The sequence below is a fragment of the Juglans microcarpa x Juglans regia genome, chromosome 4D (genome assembly GCF_004785595.1).
Source record: "Juglans microcarpa x Juglans regia isolate MS1-56 chromosome 4D, Jm3101_v1.0, whole genome shotgun sequence".
Taxonomy (NCBI): domain Eukaryota; kingdom Viridiplantae; phylum Streptophyta; class Magnoliopsida; order Fagales; family Juglandaceae; genus Juglans; species Juglans microcarpa x Juglans regia.
The window spans coordinates 32,578,266-32,599,957 of NC_054600.1; the positions used below are offsets into that span (position 1 = coordinate 32,578,266).

The window sequence follows — 21,692 nt, forward strand, 5'->3', positions numbered from 1 at the left end:
AATATTTTCGTGTCACATTAAACATATAATGCTCAATGAAGTCTAGAGGATAAAACCTCTCAAATATTTTTCATGTAAATTATCAATCTTAAATGATTTTTCTTATATTTTCACTTTGGATTCTATATTAAGAAGTCTAATATTTTATAACAAAAAATATTCTATAACAAAAAAAACTTGGAAATTCATATTAAAAAATTTATTATTTTTCCTAATCTTAATTTTAATTTAATTTTGGTGAGGCCATATCCTTGAAAATAAATAATATACAAAAATTATTCAAAATTTTGGAACTATAGGAAAAAAATTGAAGAAAAATATTTTTAGGCATATTGAAATTTTTAAAAATTTTAAAGAACATATGGGGATTGTAAATTTTTTTGGGGGGCATTTACTATACTTATAGAATTACAAATAAAATATAAGGTATATTTTTAATTTTTTAAAAACTTTGAGGGGCCATGGCCACTGCTCATAATGTTTTTTAAAAATAGACATAAGGTAGGTCCGCCCCTGCTCATAACAATATATTGGACATCAATCAACGTGCATGCAGGTGGGTACTGCATGTAAAAGATAAGGTTAAAGTACTGCAGCTTATTTCCTCAATAAATTTTAATTTTATATATATATTTAAATCATGTATATATATATATATGTATATGTATGGTGTTCTGGATTAATTAAAGAATAAAAGAATTGGACCGACGGGTACGTACCAGTATTATAGGATCATCGATCTGCATTGAGAGATAGAGATCAGCGTAATTATATAATGGGAATGTTGTTGGATTCACATTCTTCTTCCTTTGAAAGAATGGGAATTGAAAGGACGGACGACCTAATTACGTGATGGCCGTTGAAATCTCCTAATTAAATATGACTATGATCGTCGCTAGTGTTTTCATATGAGCAGTCTTCATCATGAGATACCTAGAGATTTAATTGATGAAACCTATTAATCAATCACATCAAGTATTTTCGTAATTAATTAATGACCTTAATTACCCTTAATCATGTTCTAAAAAAAGATGTCGGTGATCAAGATCTAATGGAATACTACCAAAGCTATTTACAGGGCTCACATTTGTGACCGTTGGTAATTAGAATATTAAATTCCTTTCTAATTATTATAAGTTCACGTACGGTTTAGTCTCTTTGTCGGGGAGTAATCGAAATTTTATTTTTGCAACCCGATGCATGCCAATAAATAATAATAGTAACGCCAAACCCAACAAAATATATGGAAATTCAGGCGTACCACTTTTATTGAAATGGGTCACCTCCCATATATTGATATGTACTGCATTTATATATTATTTTGCAATCTCCCTCTAATCCAAAAACTACTGAAATTCTCACTAATTTGTGCTATCTGAATCTCTCGGACCAGTTGGCACGTCTCGATCTCGAGAGTCGAGACCAGAGCACGTCCACTTTGAGACCAAAAGCACATCGATCCACTTTGTTTGGCCTTTTGCTTTAATTGTCTGGCATGCATGCCATTAATTGGTTGTCTCGACACCAAATGCATGGAGATGAAAGTGAAACTTGAAGATATGTATGAACTATATAGGCCTGATTAATCAATTTAGAAGCTATTAAGGCTTCGTTTGGTTACACAAAATTGATTAAATTTCATGCATGAGTGCACCCTGTGCATGAAGACGGTTCGCTTCTTTAGAAAATCATTAACACGTATATTTTACAGTATTTACAGCCATCAGGGGTCGTGTACGCCTATCCAAGTGTAAACAAACATGGATGTTATGCTCATAATGATACGAGGTCATGAACGCCTGTTGTAAAGCTTAATTAAATGCATGTTAAACAGGTGTTATAAGTTACACTTGGGATATCACGAGTACTCAACATGAAAAACAGCTTGTCAAGTTCCAGTAGGTAATTGCAAGTTCCAATTGATTGAATAACTGGAAGGAAGGAGGAGGAAGTGGAACGCCAACCAAGTAATGCTTTTCCTAGCCGCATAACATTCGGATTCACAAATATGGCAAAATATATGATAAACAGTTACCAAAAATGGGACCACATACAGATGCACTTCGGTGCAGCATGTTCATAACAGTACAAAGGCATTCAAGTGTTTCGGGTAGGATTGAAAATATATGTTAATAAATTTTCTGCATCCTATGTTTCCAAAGTTTTAGACGAAAGACCAGTTGATGAACATGAAGCAGATACAGTGAGCATTCTCTTCTTCATTCAATACCTTCCACGCCACTGCTCTTTCATAGGAGATTGGCCTCCCCATGCTAGATAAGCAAATGCCACTTTGAAGACAGATAAAACCCTGCTCCCATGTGCCAAAAAAAAAAAAAAGGAAAGGGATTATTTTTCTATTCTCAGATAACAAGTGTAGCTGCTTGGTACAATATTTCAGATGAAAGTGATAACGCTTGTCTCTCTGCTTTATGAAGGGCAACTCCATCCAGATTTCAAGGAAACTGTTTTTCTACTCTCACTTAACATCGAGGTGAATACTTTTTTCCTTAGGTCGATCTTGATTTCTGCAGTGACGCAAGAAAGTCAATCCTGTGGTTCCTTCAGGGTTTTCAGGCATATCTAAAATGATTCCCTTGCAACCCTCTTGTATTGGTCAGTCTCCTATTCTCCCTTGTATCTGAATTGATAAAGGTCTAGTCTCATATAACAAGGTGTAAATCAGTCCGATCCGGTCTGGGGATGATGGACCGAAATTTTCAGTCCATCATTTTTTCGGACTGGACCAGACTGTTCACCCTTAATGGGCCGGACCAGACTGTTAGTTGTCAGTCTAGTCCGGCCCAATTATTTTATTTATTTTGTTTCATCTTTTCTTTTCTTTTCTTTTCATTTTTTTTGCAAATAAATTAATAAAAAAATTAATTTTAATTACTAAAATTAAAATTAAGTGAATTATTAATATGGATTATATAACTAACTCATTAAAAAAAATATTTAGTTATAATTATATTTATAATGTTGATAGTTACTACTTACTAACTTAGACTTTACTCTATAATATGCATAATTATTAATAATGTCCTACATTTTATATATGGTTAATGAATATCAAATAATTTCATTGTACATATATTATTCATGCTTATTTGCAACTTAGGTATTTAAAAAAGAATTACCTAATTACTTTAATTAAGTGTAAATAGTAAAGTATGTATGAATGTAATATGTATCTACATATATTATCATATGATATATGATACAATATTATTAATTGATAGCATATATTATTTAACATTTTATATAGTCAATGATAATAGATTAGATGAAAATTACATAATTATAATTACTATATAAAAATAATATATTATATTATTAAAAAATAAATATTTCAATCGGTCGGTTTCGGTCCAGTTAGGTCCAAAACTTATAGACCCCAGGACCGGACCGACACATTGTGGACCAAAACCGCCCACACCAAAATTCGGTCCGGTCTGGTCGGTTTTTCCTGTCCGAACCAAAATTGTTTCACCCCTACATATACGCATGTGGTCATGTACCATAAATTTTCAGTCAGGTTTTTATGCTCATCACTCCCTTCCATAAAACCAGAGAAATTTGCTTTCTCCCCCTGGTGGTTGGTTTAAGATCATGAAACAAAAGGACAAGTATATAATACTTCACTCTGTTCTTGGCGTTCCTGTCTCCCCAACAACCATTGGAATTTCATTTTTTTATAATCATTATTTTTTATTCCAGTGGATTTTTTTTCTTTGTTAGCGAAACAAATTTAGACGTTTTCGGATATTTTAAAACACTTTACCTGCTGTATTATCTGTGGGAACTCAGAGCACAGGGTTTTCTTTCCATTGTCATCAAAAATATTTTCCAGTGTAATGTCTTGAAGTGCAACCAAGGTTGTCTCAAGCATGTCAAGACCAGCCTGATTCGCAAATGTAAATACTGGCAGTGCCTGTATAAAATATAAAACAGATCAACTTTCCAGTGTACACAGTAAGTGTTCTGAAGAGTATAATGCAAACCTTGAGTATAAAAGAAATACCTTCAAAGAGCAACACATGACCGCATCAGAGTGATGCCAAAGAGTTTTGAGAATGGATTCACTTCCTTCACTTTTAAGCAGTTCAACCCCTAGATACAACCTGTAAAGATCAACGTTGAGATACACAGGAATATATAATAAACATCTAACCTTTTGTTTCTAAGAAAAAGAAACACGTAACATATATCACATTTCATCTTTCTTATTGTTATTACAGCTAAGTTAACTAATGTTCAAAAATTATATAGTATAATTTGACTTGGTCCAGAATATCATACAAAAGACTATGAATGCATGATTCAAGACTTAATCAACACACCTATAGCTGTGACAGATCCATCGTGCAAGTGTCTGAGCTTCAGGAGTGCCAGGTGGTGACAGAAATCCAGCATGAGAACCCAAACAAGAAGGAGAGAGCGCCAATGCCACCCTCTGCACTGAAGCTATTATACTCCGGACATACTGTCGAGCCATGGCCGCTACATTTTCTTGAAGGTGGATTTCAAATGCAAACTGGAATGCTATTGTCATCACAGATTTGGTGCTCCCAGATTTACCAGAGTTTTCACTAGATGTTCTGTTTCCAGTGGGTCCAACTTCAAGAGCAGAGGCAAGGTCAAGTGTGCGGTTTGGACTGGAGGCATCCTGCATTATATTTAAATGAAATAATTAGTATGATATACATGACTCAAGCATAATGCAAAAAATAAAGCCATGAAAAAGGACGAGGTTATATCATCTAAAGATAAACACTTACAATTCCAGACTCAATAGGAATAATGCGGAAACCAGAGGGTATAATAGGTACATCATCAGAAAAAGATGCATCAATGGGAGCAAATATTAGTTCGGCACATGTGCCAACAGCACTCTCATCCACTCCGCTGCAAAGCTGCAGAAAAATGCGATCACAAAAAATTTCACTTGGAAGTTAATGTAGTTAAAGAGAATTCAGTATGCCAACTACAACGTAAAAATTACTAACTTGCTAATCCAAAAATCCGAGTTAAGAATCTCATCAGAAAATCAAGTTTTGTTGTTCTAGAAGTAAGAAGAAAAGCAGAAACCTTTAAACAGAGAGGCTTACTCCTAGTGCTATTACACAGATAGCGTTGATTACATTCCAATAATCCTACCCTTGTAAGTAATTAAGTAAGGAAATTTCTTTGAGAATGAAATGAACGAAAGAAAACCAATACTTACTTGCAAGAGGAAGATGTCACCAGCCATAATCATGTCCTCTCGATAGTGGCCCATACTTTCAAGCTTAATGACCTCCATAAACTGTTTTAAGAAACTCAAAGTTTATTAAATTGGCAAGCAATCAGATAACAGCAAATTCAAGACGATCCACAATAATGGCGTGAGAGACGAAAGCTGATAATATTTCTGGATGTAGTTTAGCACAGAGCAGAATCACTTGCCTCTTCATGCTCAATTGTGTGAGCAAGCGGAAGAATGACCTGACCCCCAAAACTTCCAGCACGAACTCCAGGTAAACTACATGGACCAGCCTTAACGGCAGCAGCTGAATAAGCATCAATGCTGCTATCTGCCCACTCTGACCTGTGTTCTCGTAGAAATCTAAGAAGTACCGCTGGTGGCACATTCTACAAGAAAAGAAAGAAAGTGTGAGTCAAGACTAAATACTAGGAAGATTACAAACTGATGTTTTACATCCTAGGCTTGTCCTTTGGATTGACGATGAAATTTCCACATCTACCACTGTAATGCAGATGAGATACCTAGCTAGTTTTTTAAGGTCATGGATTTTTAGGGGGTTTACCTACCTATAGGCTATATTAATGTGTCAAGTGTTTAACTTAACTAGGGCCATAATGTCCTTATTTCTCAGAGCCTGAATTCATATCTACTTGCACCCTCACACGGTAGGCCCAAAAAATTGTCCTTCATCATTTCCCTAATACCCAAAATCAAGCTAATTTGCTTGACAAACTTACAAATTTTGTAGGATCTGGGCACTCATGAAACCGTATTCACTCAGAAATTATACATACCAACAGAAAGTAGTCTATGTTTTTACCCAACGTGTTTTTTTACGGCCATAAAATCAAATAAGAAAATATCTTTAATTTTGTAAATTTTGAGCAAATTCCTTGTTCTCCGGGTCCAATGTAATCCTTACTTGTACTAACATGGATGCTTTTGCACATAGAACTGCATTGCTGACAGAAGGATATCCATTGGCATAAGAAAGACTTCCACCCATCATCTTGGCTGGAGATGAGTTCACCAGAATGGTAACATCATCGATGCCATCACTTTCTAGCATAGACCATCCCTCATCTGTAAACCCATTAACTGCTTCGTTAAACCCCCTGTACATTAGAGTTTGTTAGATTCTCGAATATCTAAGGTGACAATTATTCAAACGAGGAATTTGAATAAAAACTGAAAAGTAGTACTTGCTCAATCTCTGACTAAGTGCACGTAGAGCTGCAGGTCTTCTTGCCCAACCAGTGACATTTGGCTGCTGAGAAACTTCTTGAGAGATCTGCCTCAAATGACGCAACGCCTGAGTGAAAATGACAAAGTTATAACAGAGCACGAGATGGCTGCAGTCATTGATACACCCTATCAACCCTCCCCAAAATGTTATATGGTAAGCACCATTCTTTGGCAAAGCAAGACATCGCTCAGCGAAAGCTTAACATTTTGTTGGTCCAATTCATTCAAACAGAAAAGAATGTAAATTCAAAATTATAATATGACAAGAATTCTTACTGCCGTCGTCGTCTTCTGAGCAAGTAGTGTTGATGACTCATAAAGCGGGCGCAACACTTCAGGTACACTCCAAGGCTAGTTTAAGGAAACATCAAGTCAAACTATGAAGCAATACTTTCATCCAAAGGAATGAGCTTGCATCAGCATAAAAAGCAAGAAAATTTACACACCTCTAAATCCATATGATCTACTATATGTATTATTGATCCACCCCCTTCGCAAGGTCTGATCAGATACCCACTTGGCAGCATTTCTGCTCTTACGAATTGTTGTACCGATGGCATGCTCGGACCATTCTGAGTGTTGTTAAGTGATCTTTCACAGACCTAAGACACCACACATTCATATTAATGGCAGCAAGTTTCGGACAGTATGGTGTGGGGAAAACAAGAAAATAACCTATATTGGTACTCATAAGAGAATAAGCATGAGTAGCATACCACAAGACTACCATCCTCCACAACAGATGTATAGCGCAGCAACCAAAAGTCACGAGCTGGTGCCAAAGTTGTAGGTGCATATAGCTAAATGAAGGCAGTGAAATCTTAAAAGTTTGTTCAACAAGTCTATAATTTACCCGTATAATCAGAAATGATGGCCATACCTGCATGTAAAGCAGCTCAATGGTTCCACCATTTCCAGTGGACAACACATTTAAGACATCCACGGCTCGGCAACCTCTGAACCATGAACGCCGATCTTTGAGGATTTCTGCAACCTGTTTAAAATGTAGTCAGTTAAATTTTCCATAAATCCCCAACCAGAATAACGTTTAACAACAAGGAACATACTCTTGTAGGTTCAAGACCAACAAGGCCACATGCACGTGCTGCCACTCCAGGGCAACCATGAGAAATTGCAACGATTCCAATGGAATCCGGACCAGGCTGCAGAGATTAATTTAGAAAATTACGTACGTACCAGGAATTCGAGAACTGAAATTTCGAAAAGTTTCAACAATGGTCTGAATTGGCACATCGATCATGATAAAAAAATGTAAATTAAAGTTTCATTGTCTTCAAGAAGGGACAAAAGAGGAAGCAAAGAAGATGATATATGATATATCAAGATAGATCGAGGAGCTACTGGTCTGTCAGGGAAGAAATTATCATGTTTGGATGATGCTTCAAGAGAAAGCTGGGATGATTACTCTATTTCTACTCGATCTTTATTACAGAAGTTGAAAGTTAAGGAAAGTTGGTGGGGGGTGGGGGAAGATATTGTAGATTTATTGAACTTGTTCTTTGAATGTCAATATCTTTTTCAAATTATAGACAACAGTGTAGAAGAAATAAAGCAAGTAACATTTGATCGCTATGCTCAATAAGACAACAATACTACTTTATTATTTTAAAAAGTGGAAAAGTTGTAAAAGGCAGAATTTAGTGAATAAAAGATTAGGATATGAAAGATGTTGCTTAGAGGGCCAGCGAGGTTTTTATATTCTATTAATTTATCTTGAAAATGACAAAGAACAATTGAAATAAGGTCCAACCGCACTGAATAAAGATCATAGCAAAGAGAGCTCCAGTCACCTTCATCCCAGGCATTTGGACCCACTCCACAGCAGTTCCGGTGGCCTTTGAAAGAAACTCTGTTAAAGTCTCCTCTGCAATGGACATAAGTCTAGAAAACATACAAGAAATCTCACAAATCCATACAAACACGACAAATGTAGAGCACAAAGAACGTCAGGCAACAAGAAGCAGAATTCCCACTAACCCTGCAGGGCTAGCATCCCTTGGTGGATGCTGAGGAGTCAAATGATGTTGACCGCTGGTCACCACCGACTCGCAACTCGTATCCGTGGTGGCAAGGGTCGTCTGCAAGACACGGATACATACTCAAAACTCGTGGTTTATGAAACATAAAATTAGACCAACAGGGGTTTAGTTTTACAATAACAGGACAAATGAAACCAAAAGAATCAACTAGCTTGTTAAGTGATGAATTTTCAATTTCATTACCCTATAAGCCTAAACGAAAGCTTGAAATATTATAATTATATTTCTCTTTTCCTTCATTTTTTAGCAGCAAGGAACCCAATAGACAGAAAATGATAATAAATGGTTGGTTTAGAATTCCGTACATTTTGTGTGTGTTGACGGAAATAACTGTTCTCGTAGACTAGCTGAGACACCTGCTTCTGCAGCCGATCGTTTTCCTCCATCAGAAGCTTATTCATCGCAGTCAGCTTTCTGTTCACAGCTTGTAGGCGAGACGACTCTTTTCGCTGCTTTTCTCTACATCTGTGCCAGTAGAGAAACATATAACGTTACCCAGATGCTGGCGAGCAAACTATTCCCTCAATGAACTTGATTACTTCATATAGCTGGGAAAAAATTCATTAATTTCTCGGCTTGGGAGACCCTATAAATTGAGACCTCCAAAGACGTGATACGAATTTATGATAATTTCTTAACAAACATAAAGAAGACGCAAAAACGCACGTAAATTTAAAAACTTGATTTCCTTTAGGTGCCTTCAATTTCCTCGACAACCTGGGGATTTAGAACACATGGAAAAAAAATCTCTTCGTGATACGAGGAAACCATTTTCCGGATCCAGGGTGAATTTTGCATCTCATGGAAATATGAGATGCAAAAGAACTTGATGAAGCAGCGCATTCACACTTTTCCTGTCCTTACTTTTTCTCCCATGTCCGTTGCTAATTAAAGATAAAAGCTGTGTGATATTATCCAATATACAAATATCAAAGCCAACAACCGTTGTAATTCTGAAAAATACGATACCTTCGGTTTTGGAACCAAACTTTGATCTGCTTGGGCTCGATATTGGAGAGAATAGGGCACTCCCTAATAAGCTGTTGGCGGCGCATGGAGCTGGGTTTAGGGCAGTCGTGGTAGAGCCTCTCGAGAGCCTCAACTTGCTCAGGCGTGTACCGCACATACTTGCCGTTATCCAGTCCCTCCTTATTTCCATCCTTGCAGGCCGAACTCACACCCATCATCCCCGCACACTTTGTTTTCACCAACATTTAAGGAGGAACAAAATCAAAACACAAAACTACTCGGGGGAAGAAGAAGAAAGAAAAAACAATTTTTTAAGATTCCATTGCTAATAAGAATAGGCTTACCGTCTGCGCGCGGTTTCGCCTATACGCTTATGAGAATAAGTAAAAAAGAAAAGGGAAGAAGCGAAGAGATCTCAGGAAGAGGTCCGTGGAGCCATGGAAGTTATATATGGCACTGAAGGCGACAGACTTTGCACCAGTTCAGTAGTTCTTGTTTTTATTGAGGAAAAAGATTGGGATGGGTATATTTTGAGGTTTTAGGAGAATGATTGGGAACGAGAAACCCCAGATACCAGACACAGACAGAATTATAAGCAGTGACCATTTTTTTGTTTTCACATCATTGTTTGATTTGCAATCTTTTGCTGTCTAGCGTTTGCCTGTTGCTTTTGCTGCTGCTGCTTTTCTTTCAACTCCTTTCGTTTGTTTCGCACTGTCCAACACACTCTCTCTCTCTCTCTCTCTCTCGTGAGGGAATATAGATAAATAGATCCAGACTCGGAGACTCCAGTCTCCAACTTCACAGCGCGTAAATTATATGAGCATGTTGGACGGCAACGCCCCTCATCAGCACGTAAATCGACTTCACGTAAGAGCTGATACGTGCATATATACATACGTACGAAATATCTCGCATATATACATACGTACGAAATATCTCGTACATAATATATATATATATACATATCGATCGAATATATAAATAACCATCTTCATCTTCTTTTACCTTGTGTATTTTTTTTTTTAAATGCAGAATTTTGAATAAGTACAACATGTTTTTTTCATCCTCCTTTAATTTCTTGATGCAATTGATTGAGAGATCTAGTCGTTTCCGTGCCAAAATAAGTCACCCGGCCCGTGGTCTTAACCTCCTGCTCGAGTAGTAAAAGTTTGGAAACACCCAACTTTTACATGTATGCCTAATTATACCTATAATTTCAAGACCGTAGCAAATGGGTACACATTTCAAACCATCTTAGAAGATTTGAATGGGTCGACGATTGCCTTTTTTTTCCCCTAGCTAAGATTACAAGTCAATGCTAGTTTGTCTCGGCCATTACTTCCATCAAATTCAAAACCCTCCCAAAATTGAAAGGAAAATGAAAAAAGACCATGTATAGAGTCCCATCCAAGTGCAAAACAATTGGTTAACAATATAGAAAATGGCAGACCAACTTAGGTGGGAGTTTTAATTCTTGGATGTTCAGTATCCAAAGATAGACCCAAATACACGTTTAATTAAGAATTGAAAACGTTTTGCATTTTTTTTTTTTTTTTTGTAAATCTGTTGGCACCGGAGAATATTTTACTTAAGATTGACCTATATAAAGTGGTTTACGATTTACGAAAAGTCCAGATTTGGGCTTAAAAGAGAAGGTGGCGACATCAATGGCTAACTCAAAAGAAAAAGTTGGAAGATGAATGAGATGCGATTTGGACAGTGAAATGGTATAAGATAATTTTAGATGAAAGTTAAAAAATTAAATAAAATATTATTTTTTATTAATATTATTATTTTAAAATTTAAAAAAAAAATAAATTATTTATTATATTTTATATAAAAATTATAATAATAAAATAAGACAAAACATTTCCCGTCTGTTTTGTTTTTGTTTTTAACAATATGTCAACAGCGGTGACAAAAGGGATGTGGGCCGGTAAAAGAGATAACATCTTCCGCCAGTTCCGCCAGTAGAATTTATTTTTATATTTTTTAATTATGTAAAGAAAAAAAGCGTCAACCAATAGGATGGTTGAATGGCAGTGAGAGAATGACAGGTGTCCGCTGCTAAGTGTAGCTTAGCGTGAGGTAAACGCCAGCAGACTTATATACAAGAAAATTGATATCTTTGGCGTGGGGTCATATTTTGTGGGCCCCGCACGCGTGAGGTTGCGCTTCCACTTTACAACGTGCTTCCTCACCAACCACCCACCCAAGTCGTCCTTCAACCTTTCCTTTTTCCTCCATTACCGTGTTCTAAATAAATTTCTAGAAGGATAAATCACCTATTAAAACTCTTTAAGAAAGATTTTGAGAATAATGATATTCAACCCTAACTAAGCTTAAATCTTAGTATCAAGGTTTTATTTGTATCTATTTTTTTTAATTAGACGGATTCGTTGAAATACGTTCTTATAATAAGGTATAAAAAACGTATATTTATCACTCAATAAGTCTATATCTAACATAAATTAAATCTAAATCAAATTGTAATATAAATATTTCATTGGATAAATCTAATACTCGTTGAGATTAGATTCATTATAAGAAGCACATGACATGTATTGTAATAAAAGATTAGACTCAAATTATATTTTAAATAAGATTTTGACTTAAATCGAGTTTTGTTAATAATTAAAACTATTTGATATGTGATGCCTAGTTTTACAAATTGATTGGCAGTAGGTGTCTAAGAATAGAGTTTCAACTAATTTTGAGAATTCATAGGCTTTGATAAGGAGTTTTTTGTAAAATTAAAGTCTTTATCACTTGAGTCAACTTCTAAAATTTGATTATACAAAAAGATTCAATATGAGGTAGATGCGAGATGACGAGAGATATGTATTCATAGTGAAAATCTAAGATATGATTTGGATATAAAAGTCTTTTAACTCATTTCATCTAATCATTATAACTTTTCTAATTCTTATATAAAAGATAATAAACAATTCAATTTTGTCAAATATAAAACAATAATAATATTAAAAAATAATATTTGAATCAACTTTTAACTTTCATCTCAACTCATCTCATATTAACTCACTATCTCAACCTCCCCTAGTATAAGTTTTAATTTGGATCTAATGTTCAGTTTTTCAAGAGATGTAGCATTTTCTTGACAAATGAACAAACGGTTATAGTTAGCTTAGGAAACAAAGAAAAGATTAATTTCTAAACGGGAGTTTGGAAAATTTACCAAATTTACTGTATTTTTGTGGAAAGAACAACATGACCCGCTCCTACTCACAAAAATCATTTGGTAAAACTTCCCATCGAAAACAAAGAAAAAAAAAAATAAAGAGATGAGTTGAGGGGCATGTCGGAATCCGTAGCAACGAGACATTCTCCCCCGAGTCTTGAAAAGCGTAGAGTGACATAGACATCTACATATATGATATATGTCACTTGGCCGACGTAAATCCCTCTCCCTCCATTCCCTATTCTCGCGCTTATGTGGCCCAAACCTTTAATTCAATTTCTTAATATGTTTCGATCATGTCAATGTATATATGCACAAACGGGATAGTGCTAATATGTCCTTGAGTTTGTTTTGAAATCTAAAAAATTATAATGATTAAATAAGATGAAATAAAATAAGATAAATTAAGATCAACTCATTATCTAAACAAAACGGTGCACCCTAATGTAAATTGCACTTTTTTCTTATTATTTTAAACATTTTATAAACATGTTTAAATATTTTTAAATATAATAAAAAAATCAATACACTAATACTCACTTCTTTAACTATTAAGTAAAAATAATTAAAAAATAAAATAAAACACATGAGTGGTCAAATTGAAGGGACAAATTTAAAGATATAATATCATTTTCCATGCACAAATATGACATTTTTTTTTTTTTGAAATCCAAAAATATGACATTAGTTATGATTTTCTTCATTCCAAAATAAAATAGTTGATTTTTCTTTCGTCTAAGACTCTTAGTTTACCCTTAATTGCTTATTAAAAAAATTAAATCGAAGGAAACAAACGAGCAACGGGAATTGTTATATAAAATACTTGTTATAAAGGCTGTGTTTTTGTTCCTTCGCAGATGATTAATTACGTAACAATTTCATAGAAAAAAAAAATCAAACAAAACCAAACAAAAAAAATAAAATAAAAAAACAAAAAACCAATGTCATAGTTAGCACATGATGCACGAGCCATGGACAGCTTTCACACAATGTGTGCTCATAGGCCAAGGCACGCCTGGGACGGTTCGATTTTTTTATTTTTTTTGGCCTACATTCGCCAAGCACAAGTAAAAGTAAAAGGAGGTGGAAAAGTGGCAGTGGGAGGAGGGCCCCCCAGGGTGGGCCTACAAAGCGGCGAGGAAAAAGATAATGGGCCCACCTAGGCCCTAGCTGGGGCTGTTCATGATTTTATACGGCGACTCCTCACAGCCCACAGGCTGTTAAAAATAAAAATATAAAATCTGCAAAGCTGAATATTCGGCGGCGGCACCTTCTCCGATGCAAATTTCTCTGTCTCTTTTTTTCTCTTTAATTATTTAAATTAACTTTGAGCCGGTCCGGTGTGTCCCATCATGCGCCTCTGACGTGGCAGCTTCCTTCTGAAGCGTGAATGCAACAAGCACTTTTCGTCGGTCGCCCATGGCTTTATGCTCCAGCCGCGAAGACTGTTAAGTTTCGTTTGGATTCGAAGATAAATTAAAATGAGTTGAGATAGATTATAAAAAATAGTGAGATAAGTTATGAATAATAGTAAAATTTATGAGTTAAAATTGATAAATAATAATGAAATGAGTTGAGATGAATTGAAATGAATTGAGATGGGTTACGAATACAAACCGAACCTTAATCTAGGCCAGATTTTTTCTCCAACTTGGTCTGAACCTGTATAAATGGTATAACCCAGTCTAAGGTGGGCAGCAGGGCCTCACCCCGTTCACCCCGCTCCTGCCCATATGGGGCGGGAGTTCCAGTCCACTCAAGTAAGGTGTTAGGGGGCCGTCCACACCCCAGAAGATCTACAGAGGTGGGAGACGGAGGGGCAAAGTCCCGCCTCGATTAATATATATATATATATATATATATATATAATTAAAATTATATATATAAAAAAAACCTATAAATAAGTAAAACGTTACCGTTTCACTTTTAGACTTTAGTTAAGATCCCCCCTTCCCCCTGTGGCCCCACGTCCTTCTCAAACTCTCTTCTCTCTCACTCACTCTCTGTCTCAATCTCTCTTGCGCTCTCTCAGTCGCTCTCACTTGATCTATTCTCTCTCTAGCATGACTGCAAGAGCAGCACCACCAAGACTCCAATCACTCCACCGTCATTTGAACTTATTTTGAAACTTCGCATTTGCCACCACTCAAAGGTAAGAAATCTGAAACCCAAGATTTTGTTTTTTTAGTTTTGAATTGGAGATTGGAGAATGGATGGGTTGAATCGGAGATGGAGGATGGAAATAATTTTGAATTTGTGTATTGTAGAGAAATTTGTGCATGTGTTTGAAATTTATCTCCTCTCTGTTTGTTTTGTTTTTTTTTTTTTTTTTGGTAATTTGTATTTTACCATTTTTGGCCCCCTAAATCAATTTACGGTTTCGGATTGGAACCTTAAATCAATTTATGGGGCTGGGTGAGCCCCATAACCCAATCCAGATACGAGATTTAAACTTAAGTATCCGATTTTAAAGCTGATATTTGGTTTATTTTTATTTTTAAAAAAATCTACATCGCAAAGATGCAACCCCTTCGTTTTTTTTCTCGTGTTTATTTTTATCATCACTCCTTCACTCTTCAGTTCAGCCCCACAATCCCACCCCCCGAAACACACTCGCACCACAACCATCGCTGCCAGTACTATCAAAGGTCATCATCCACAAAAGCTCTCTTGCTACTCGTTGTATATCCTTCTTTCTCTATTTTGAGCGCTGAAACCCTAGTCATCGCCGCTAGTGACTAGCAGATGCTATCGTTTGGCTAGATCTGCTCTGTTATTTTTATTTTTTTGGTTGACTTCACATGTGGTAATACATGAGTAGCGTTTTGGTTGTCAATATCTACCTAGGTTTTGTTTTTTTTAGGATTTGGGCTAGTCAAACTTGTTTTTCTTTTTTGATGTTGAGGAACCTCTCTAAGACAGGGCTCTTCGGACCCATCCCTGCAGAATAAACTCAAATCCCGTGCATTGCACCCGCAGAAGTTTCTCTACACATAACTAGTTAAATCACTAACTTTTCACTAAGAGGTATGGCCCCAAAGAATTGTTTGCACCCATGAGGTGCTGAACTTTGAACCTTGAAGGGAGTGATACCCCAAGACCAAGGCCTTCACCACTTGGGCATAGATTTGTGGGTTATCTTTTATTTGGGTTTGTATTATGAGCTGTGGTATATGGATTGCATCTTTTTGTTATATGGATTGTGGGTTCAATGATTAGAGGTTTTATCTTCATTTTATAACATTTTTATAAAAACAATTAAATTACTAGGTTTCCATTATAATCATCTCATTTTGTAATATTTTGCTATCCTTCCTGTTTGAATATTAAAATAAAAAAAATTTGAACATTTCGATGTTGAGAAGCAATTAAAAGGGGGATGGGGATCGAACTAAGACAAGTAATCTTTTTATCCAGTCGGTTTAAGTTTAAGCAAACAACTTCAATATCAGCATCAATTTCCAATTCCCAACTTGATGGTAGGATAAAATAAGGCAATAGTTGTAGTTTTCCAATTTCCAAATATAGTCTAGTCTTGCACCGCACAACAGGAGGAGAATAAAAACTTAAAAACAAAACTGGACTGAATAATTCGTTGTGTTCTTTACATCTCAAAGCCAGTCAAGAATACATACCATTCAGAATGGAGACCGCCTAGAGTACAGCACAGCACGCTATCACTGGCAAATTTATCTAGTTGCCCTTTACATACTCAAGGAGGCGCAGATCAAGCTCAAAATGTCGAGATATAAGTCTCTGCAACATATACAATCGGGTTGTTAATGATTAATAATTTATATCACCTCAACATATACATGAGTTAATTTAAAGTCATGATTGTTTCAAAATCAAGCCTTATTATGGCTTGCACATGAAGTCACAATACAGGCCTAAGTGTAATTTGATTGTAAACATAACAATTTTCAAATTCCGACAATTATTCAGACACCAGTATATCATTAGTAAATCCAGCTGAAGTAAATGGTTTATCTAGGCATCAATATTGTTTTCTTTAAACTGAGCTTCACTTTTCCGTCCCTAACATCTTCTACACTTGAAAAAAAAAAAAAAAAGGATCTTCTATATCAAAGTTATATACCACAAGATTGTGTTTCTTACCCAAATATATGAGAAATAGAAAGCATACTTTTTAAGTGTCTGACAGCTTAGGGCTAGGATTTCAATCCCTTAGCGGAGAGCAGTAAGCCCTCTTGCATGGAAAAATGTCATAGAAACTTTTACCAAAATGAAAGACAGAAATTGACCACCAACTCAAAGAGGTCAGAATTGACAGCCCCATAACATCATGAGGATGAAGAGGAGAGGTTTGGTTACGGCCATTGAAAAGAATTAGTCTGAACTAAGATGAGTGCCAGAAAGAACCTTAGTTATGGGAGGAGAAGATTTTGCTTCAGAATCCAAATGTGGAATGCGTGAAACCTCAACTGCATTCTCAAATAAGATATATGTAGGAAGTTGATCCATGCTCCCTGCAAGTTCATAATCCCCATACGATATCTTAAAATAACTAAAGATACATGTAGATGGTGAAACTGAAAGTAATTGAACGGCTTCCGAGCTAATCTCATTTTACCACCAAGATATATTCCAAATTTTTCAGCAGCGTTTGGGAAGATTCCAATATCAACTATTCCAAAAGATAAATTTTTGTGCGAGTATCTGCAATAGGGAAGCATAAGCACATATATAATTTGGTGATACCAGCTTATTTCGATTACTGCAACACAACAACACTACTGTTTCACAACTCAGAGTTGCTGAGAAGAGAATTTCTTTTATTGTGATCTTTGTAAGGTGCAAAAACATACGTAATGGAGAGCTCTGGAAAGCACTGGCTAGTGCGTATGCAAGCGGGTGAAAATGATGCACGAAATTCTACCTGCAATATAAAGTTCCTTAATCATCTAAAAAATTTTCAAGAAATGAGGGGAAAAAAAGTTCAAACACCAAATGAACGTATACCATCATCTTGAGTATTAAGTATTAACCTAATAGGTTAACCAGCAATAAACTCCTCTATATGTTCTGTGGGTGGGCAGGGGCGGAACGAGGCTTGCCCCCCCAAAATTTTCAAAATTTGATGAAAATTAAGTTTTGAAATGTGTTCTTATAAAATAGACTATATAAAAATTAGTATTCCCCACCCCCCCCCCCCCAAATTATTTTTTTTAACTTGGCCCCCCCAAACCAGATTTTCTGGTTCCGCCCATCTGTGGGGTTTTTTATAATCATATAGCCTTACTTGGAATCAAGTGGATCTGTAGAAATGAGTGTTGAAAATAAGGGGATGAAAGGCATGAGTGGAAGCCCATTGAGGAACCTGCCTCGTTTGCAATCTATTATTATCTTAAGAAGTCTATGAAATCATCACTTGTCCTAAAAACTTAAGATGATAGGAAGAGATAGATTTAAAGGATGTTTGGAAACAATTTCAGTCTCATCTCATCCCATCTCATTTCCTTCCCAAAAACATCATTCAAACACAAATAATTTCAAACTAATTATTACAATTTTTCCAAATTTTCAAACAAAAAATAATTCAATTTTTTCAAATTCCAAAACAAAAATTATATTCTAACAATATTTTTTAACTTTATAATATTTTTTATTCAATTTTTCTCTCTTATTTCCCAAAACCCAATAAATACTTAACTCAAACTATTTTACTACTATTCACAAACTATCTCACTACTATTTAAAAAATTCTCATCTCATCCCATTCCCCTAGCATCCCTTTAATCATTTATATTTATCTTAACACTCTCCATCACGTGTGGATCAGACTCCCCCACAAAAAGTGGGCCTAACACGTGGAATCTTTAATTAAATGGGTGAAATGTAGAGTCAGGATTCGAATTCGAGACTTCTGCTCTAATACCATGTGAAATCATTACTTGTCCCAAAAGCTTAAGTTGAAAGGAAAAAGTAGATTTGATCATTTATATTTATCTTAACAAAGACAATAAATGATTGGTATTTGTAAGAACAATCATATATCATAAATAAGCAGTAGAAAGCAACCAATCTGATAGCCTAGGCCTGACTGACCTGTACCTTAATGGGCAAGTGAGGGCCTCCTGAAAGGTGCAGTGTTATTCTCATATCCTTGACTATTTACAATGTCAACTAAACACCTAGGAGATCCCTACAAAAAGATAGGGTGAAAACGCTTGCCAGTGACAGAATAGGTATGTGTCCATCTTAGCTTGGTGGCAAATCTTGTATGGAGAGAACAGAACAAAGCAAAACTTTTTTTTCGGACCTGGCAAACGCTTTACCAGGTGAACATCCAGACCTATAAGTTATAACAATGAAAAATCTAAGCCAGTTCCTCAACTGCTTGTCAACCAAGTTTTCCGCCATACCTAAACTCTCTTAGGATTTCAATCTCCTCACCAAGGTTTTCTAACCTCCTTTTCATACAGTTATTGGACATTTTTTATGCAATATAAAGTAGAAGTTGGTGGCCAAGAAGTCGAAATCCTCTCTCTGTTAACTTACATGTCTATCTAATGTTTTGAATTTGATGAACTGGAAAATGACATCTGTTTCTAGCCAATAAGAAAACTCTAGCAGAAAGTACTGGAATCACTCCAGACAAAGATGCCTCTAGAAACCTCTCGTGTAAAGTTGCATGTGCTGTTAATTTATCAGGATGAAAGCCTAGTTGAAATGGTCAAAAAATATGAATTCTGAACAATATGAATTCTGAGAAGTCCTTAGAACCAACCAGCCAGAATCTTGATGTGTTCCCCTCTGTCAGCAAAGTTTCCAACTGCAATGGTGTTAATTTACTTGAAGTACCTAAGACGTCAATTAAATGGAAAAAAAAAAAAACAAACATTGAGTTTCTCACATTGTGAAGCAAAGCATCCTTGACCACATGTCAACAAAAGCTTGCCCCAACGATGATAATAACAAGAATATTATTGATGTTAATCTATATTGAGGAGATGGGGAGAAAACACAAATTTACTCCTTACCTAATCCTTGGTAGGCAGGCTGTTGAGTTAGAATATATATGACTGCAAAGAAATGCAAAACAAAATATATAAGCATTCACATCAACATAATCAAATCTATTTGTATGTAAGCATTTTGACTCGCCATGTATTCTAAGTCTTAACTATTTTTTCATTCAATTAATTGAAACAGAAATCCTCAAATTCTTATAACTGGCATACTATCAGATTAAAGGAGTACATAATACCATAGAGAGGGGTTTGGAGGACTGCTGTCATAATATAATCATATTAAATTCGAAGAATTTTTGCAAAAGTAATTAGGACTAGGGGCCAAATGTAATATCAAATATGTCAAAAAGTTTTCGCTTTTAAATACAATACAAAAATGTACCTACCAAAAAATATTCCCAAGTACCAAAGTGCCAAGTGGTAATCCATTACTAAAGCAAGAGCGAGAAGTAAAACCTGACAGAAACTGCCATTCGGGTTAGAAAATATGAGATAAGAAGTACCATACTGAAAATAGACAATGATTTTTTTTTTTTTTGGGGGGGGGGAGGGGGGGGGGGTGGAATTTTTTTTAGAGGAAATTGATGTCAAAAAATACATTTTTCTGACTACTAGTAACACTAAAAAACTATTCATCCTTCCTGCAGAAGCATGTATTTTGTACAAATAAAGGTTAAATATACACGCCTAATCCATTAACTAATAGTTAACCTGTAATCATGCTTGCTGGATTTTATCTTTTCTTACTTCAACAGAAAATATTCAGACTAATAACTATTGAATCTACTCGCTTATATGTTAAGAATTAGCAAAAACAGGAAATGGTGAGATGACCACCTTTGAAAAAAACAGCATATCAGCAATAAAGGCCTCCCAGGTTTCTTGTCTAACCATCTGTTGCAAACATACAAATGGCAAAGTTAGCAACCAGCAAGAACTCTTATGGTAAAGTTCAAGTGATCCTTATGTTAAAGGACACAGACCAAAAAAAAAAAGATTTCCTAAAATCCTAGCTACTTTATCCAATCATAATGCAAGCTTTAGTCCATAACCTTCCAACTCGCGTTCTTAAAAGCCACATAATTTTCGAAACCATTTGTCTAAGCGCATAGGACAATTTCAGTAGAAGCAGAGGTAAAATGCGGACTCCTTACTTTGTAAACTATAAAATTGGGTTTTTCTTTTCTTCAAAATTGACCAAATGCTACATTGCATAGCAATATAAAAACACTCAGAGAAAGTAGAGGAAAAAAACCATACCTTTATAACAGTTAACAAAGAAAATGCCAGAATTGCTTGAATTTCCTATTGATGTAAAGGAAAGAGAGAGATGAAAAGTCGAGGAATTAAAAAAATCCAAGGTCAAGATCATGGCAAATGTAATACAAGTTCTCAATTTGAGAGAGAGAGTACCCGATAAAGGAGATGATGAGTGAGGCGGGGAGAGAGACGTGGGGAAGCGGAGCTGCGGACGACCAAGTAGGAGAAGAAAGCCAGAAAATGGAATAGATAATAGGGTTCTGAGACCATTAGGTTTAACCATTCTATCGGACTACGCTTCTTCTCCATTCTCTCTCTGGCGCTCGATCTTCGTCTGTTTGAAGCCTTTGTCCGTCGGGGTTGGATGTTTCAATCACGCTGTTCGCCACGAAAAAAACACATTTTGTGAATAGAATTTTGGCAGTGAGAGGTGATTTGAATAGAATTACGTCAATAGTAAATAAGCAAGGTTATATATCAGTTGTACTCTCCGCATATTTTATATGATATTTTTTTTTTTCTTTCTTAACACAGTATGCTACAGTTATAGCAGCTGGTGTAAATAATTTTTTATTATAAATAATAGTTAGATAATTTGAGTTAATTATTTTTTAAATTTTAGAAAATAAAAAAGGAAAAATTGAATAAAATGTATTATAAAAATAAAATATTATTTTTATTTAGAAATTTAAAAAGTTGAATTGTATTTTATT

The 21,692-nt window shown here is 35.5% G+C and overlaps 2 protein-coding genes across 2 annotated transcripts; both read right to left on the reverse strand.

Moving 5' to 3' along the window:
• Positions 1 to 1,952: 1,952 nt before the first annotated feature.
• Positions 1,953 to 10,250, reverse strand: LOC121261142 (homeobox-leucine zipper protein ATHB-15-like). The gene is made up of 18 exons (XM_041163342.1): positions 9,523 to 10,250; positions 8,859 to 9,018; positions 8,492 to 8,592; positions 8,305 to 8,395; positions 7,561 to 7,656; positions 7,374 to 7,487; positions 7,210 to 7,293; positions 6,940 to 7,095; positions 6,770 to 6,844; positions 6,451 to 6,560; positions 6,171 to 6,363; positions 5,449 to 5,634; positions 5,228 to 5,308; positions 4,782 to 4,916; positions 4,344 to 4,669; positions 4,025 to 4,124; positions 3,785 to 3,934; positions 1,953 to 2,311 (listed from the first exon to the last, which is right to left on the reverse strand). Exons 1-18 carry the CDS (start codon positions 9,765 to 9,767, stop codon positions 2,165 to 2,167), a joined length of 2,550 nt encoding a protein of 849 aa, XP_041019276.1. The 5' UTR covers positions 9,768 to 10,250; the 3' UTR covers positions 1,953 to 2,164.
• Positions 10,251 to 16,172: 5,922 nt separating this feature from the next.
• Positions 16,173 to 21,378, reverse strand: LOC121261143 (thioredoxin-related transmembrane protein 2). The gene is made up of 10 exons (XM_041163343.1): positions 21,133 to 21,378; positions 20,980 to 21,024; positions 20,557 to 20,613; positions 20,106 to 20,175; positions 19,729 to 19,770; positions 19,476 to 19,549; positions 17,554 to 17,624; positions 17,319 to 17,404; positions 17,108 to 17,214; positions 16,173 to 16,480 (listed from the first exon to the last, which is right to left on the reverse strand). Exons 1-10 carry the CDS (start codon positions 21,286 to 21,288, stop codon positions 16,418 to 16,420), a joined length of 771 nt encoding a protein of 256 aa, XP_041019277.1. The 5' UTR covers positions 21,289 to 21,378; the 3' UTR covers positions 16,173 to 16,417.
• Between the last annotated feature and the right edge of the window lie 314 nt (positions 21,379 to 21,692).

Coding starts and splice junctions, on each gene's coding strand:
- LOC121261143 (XM_041163343.1), bottom strand. CDS start 21,288: ATGGAGAAGAAGCGTAGTCCGATAGAATGGTTAAACCTAATGGTCTCA. Junction 17,405..17,553: donor TTTCCAGAGCTCTCCATTAC/GTATGTTTTTGC, acceptor TCCCTATTGCAG/ATACTCGCACAAAAATTTAT. Junction 17,215..17,318: donor ATTTGGAATATATCTTGGTG/GTAAAATGAGAT, acceptor ATGAACTTGCAG/GGAGCATGGATCAACTTCCT.
- LOC121261142 (XM_041163342.1), bottom strand. CDS start 9,767: ATGTTGGTGAAAACAAAGTGTGCGGGGATGATGGGTGTGAGTTCGGCC. Junction 7,488..7,560: donor TTGGTCTTGAACCTACAAGA/GTATGTTCCTTG, acceptor CATTTTAAACAG/GTTGCAGAAATCCTCAAAGA. Junction 6,845..6,939: donor TAGATCATATGGATTTAGAG/GTGTGTAAATTT, acceptor TCCTTAAACTAG/CCTTGGAGTGTACCTGAAGT.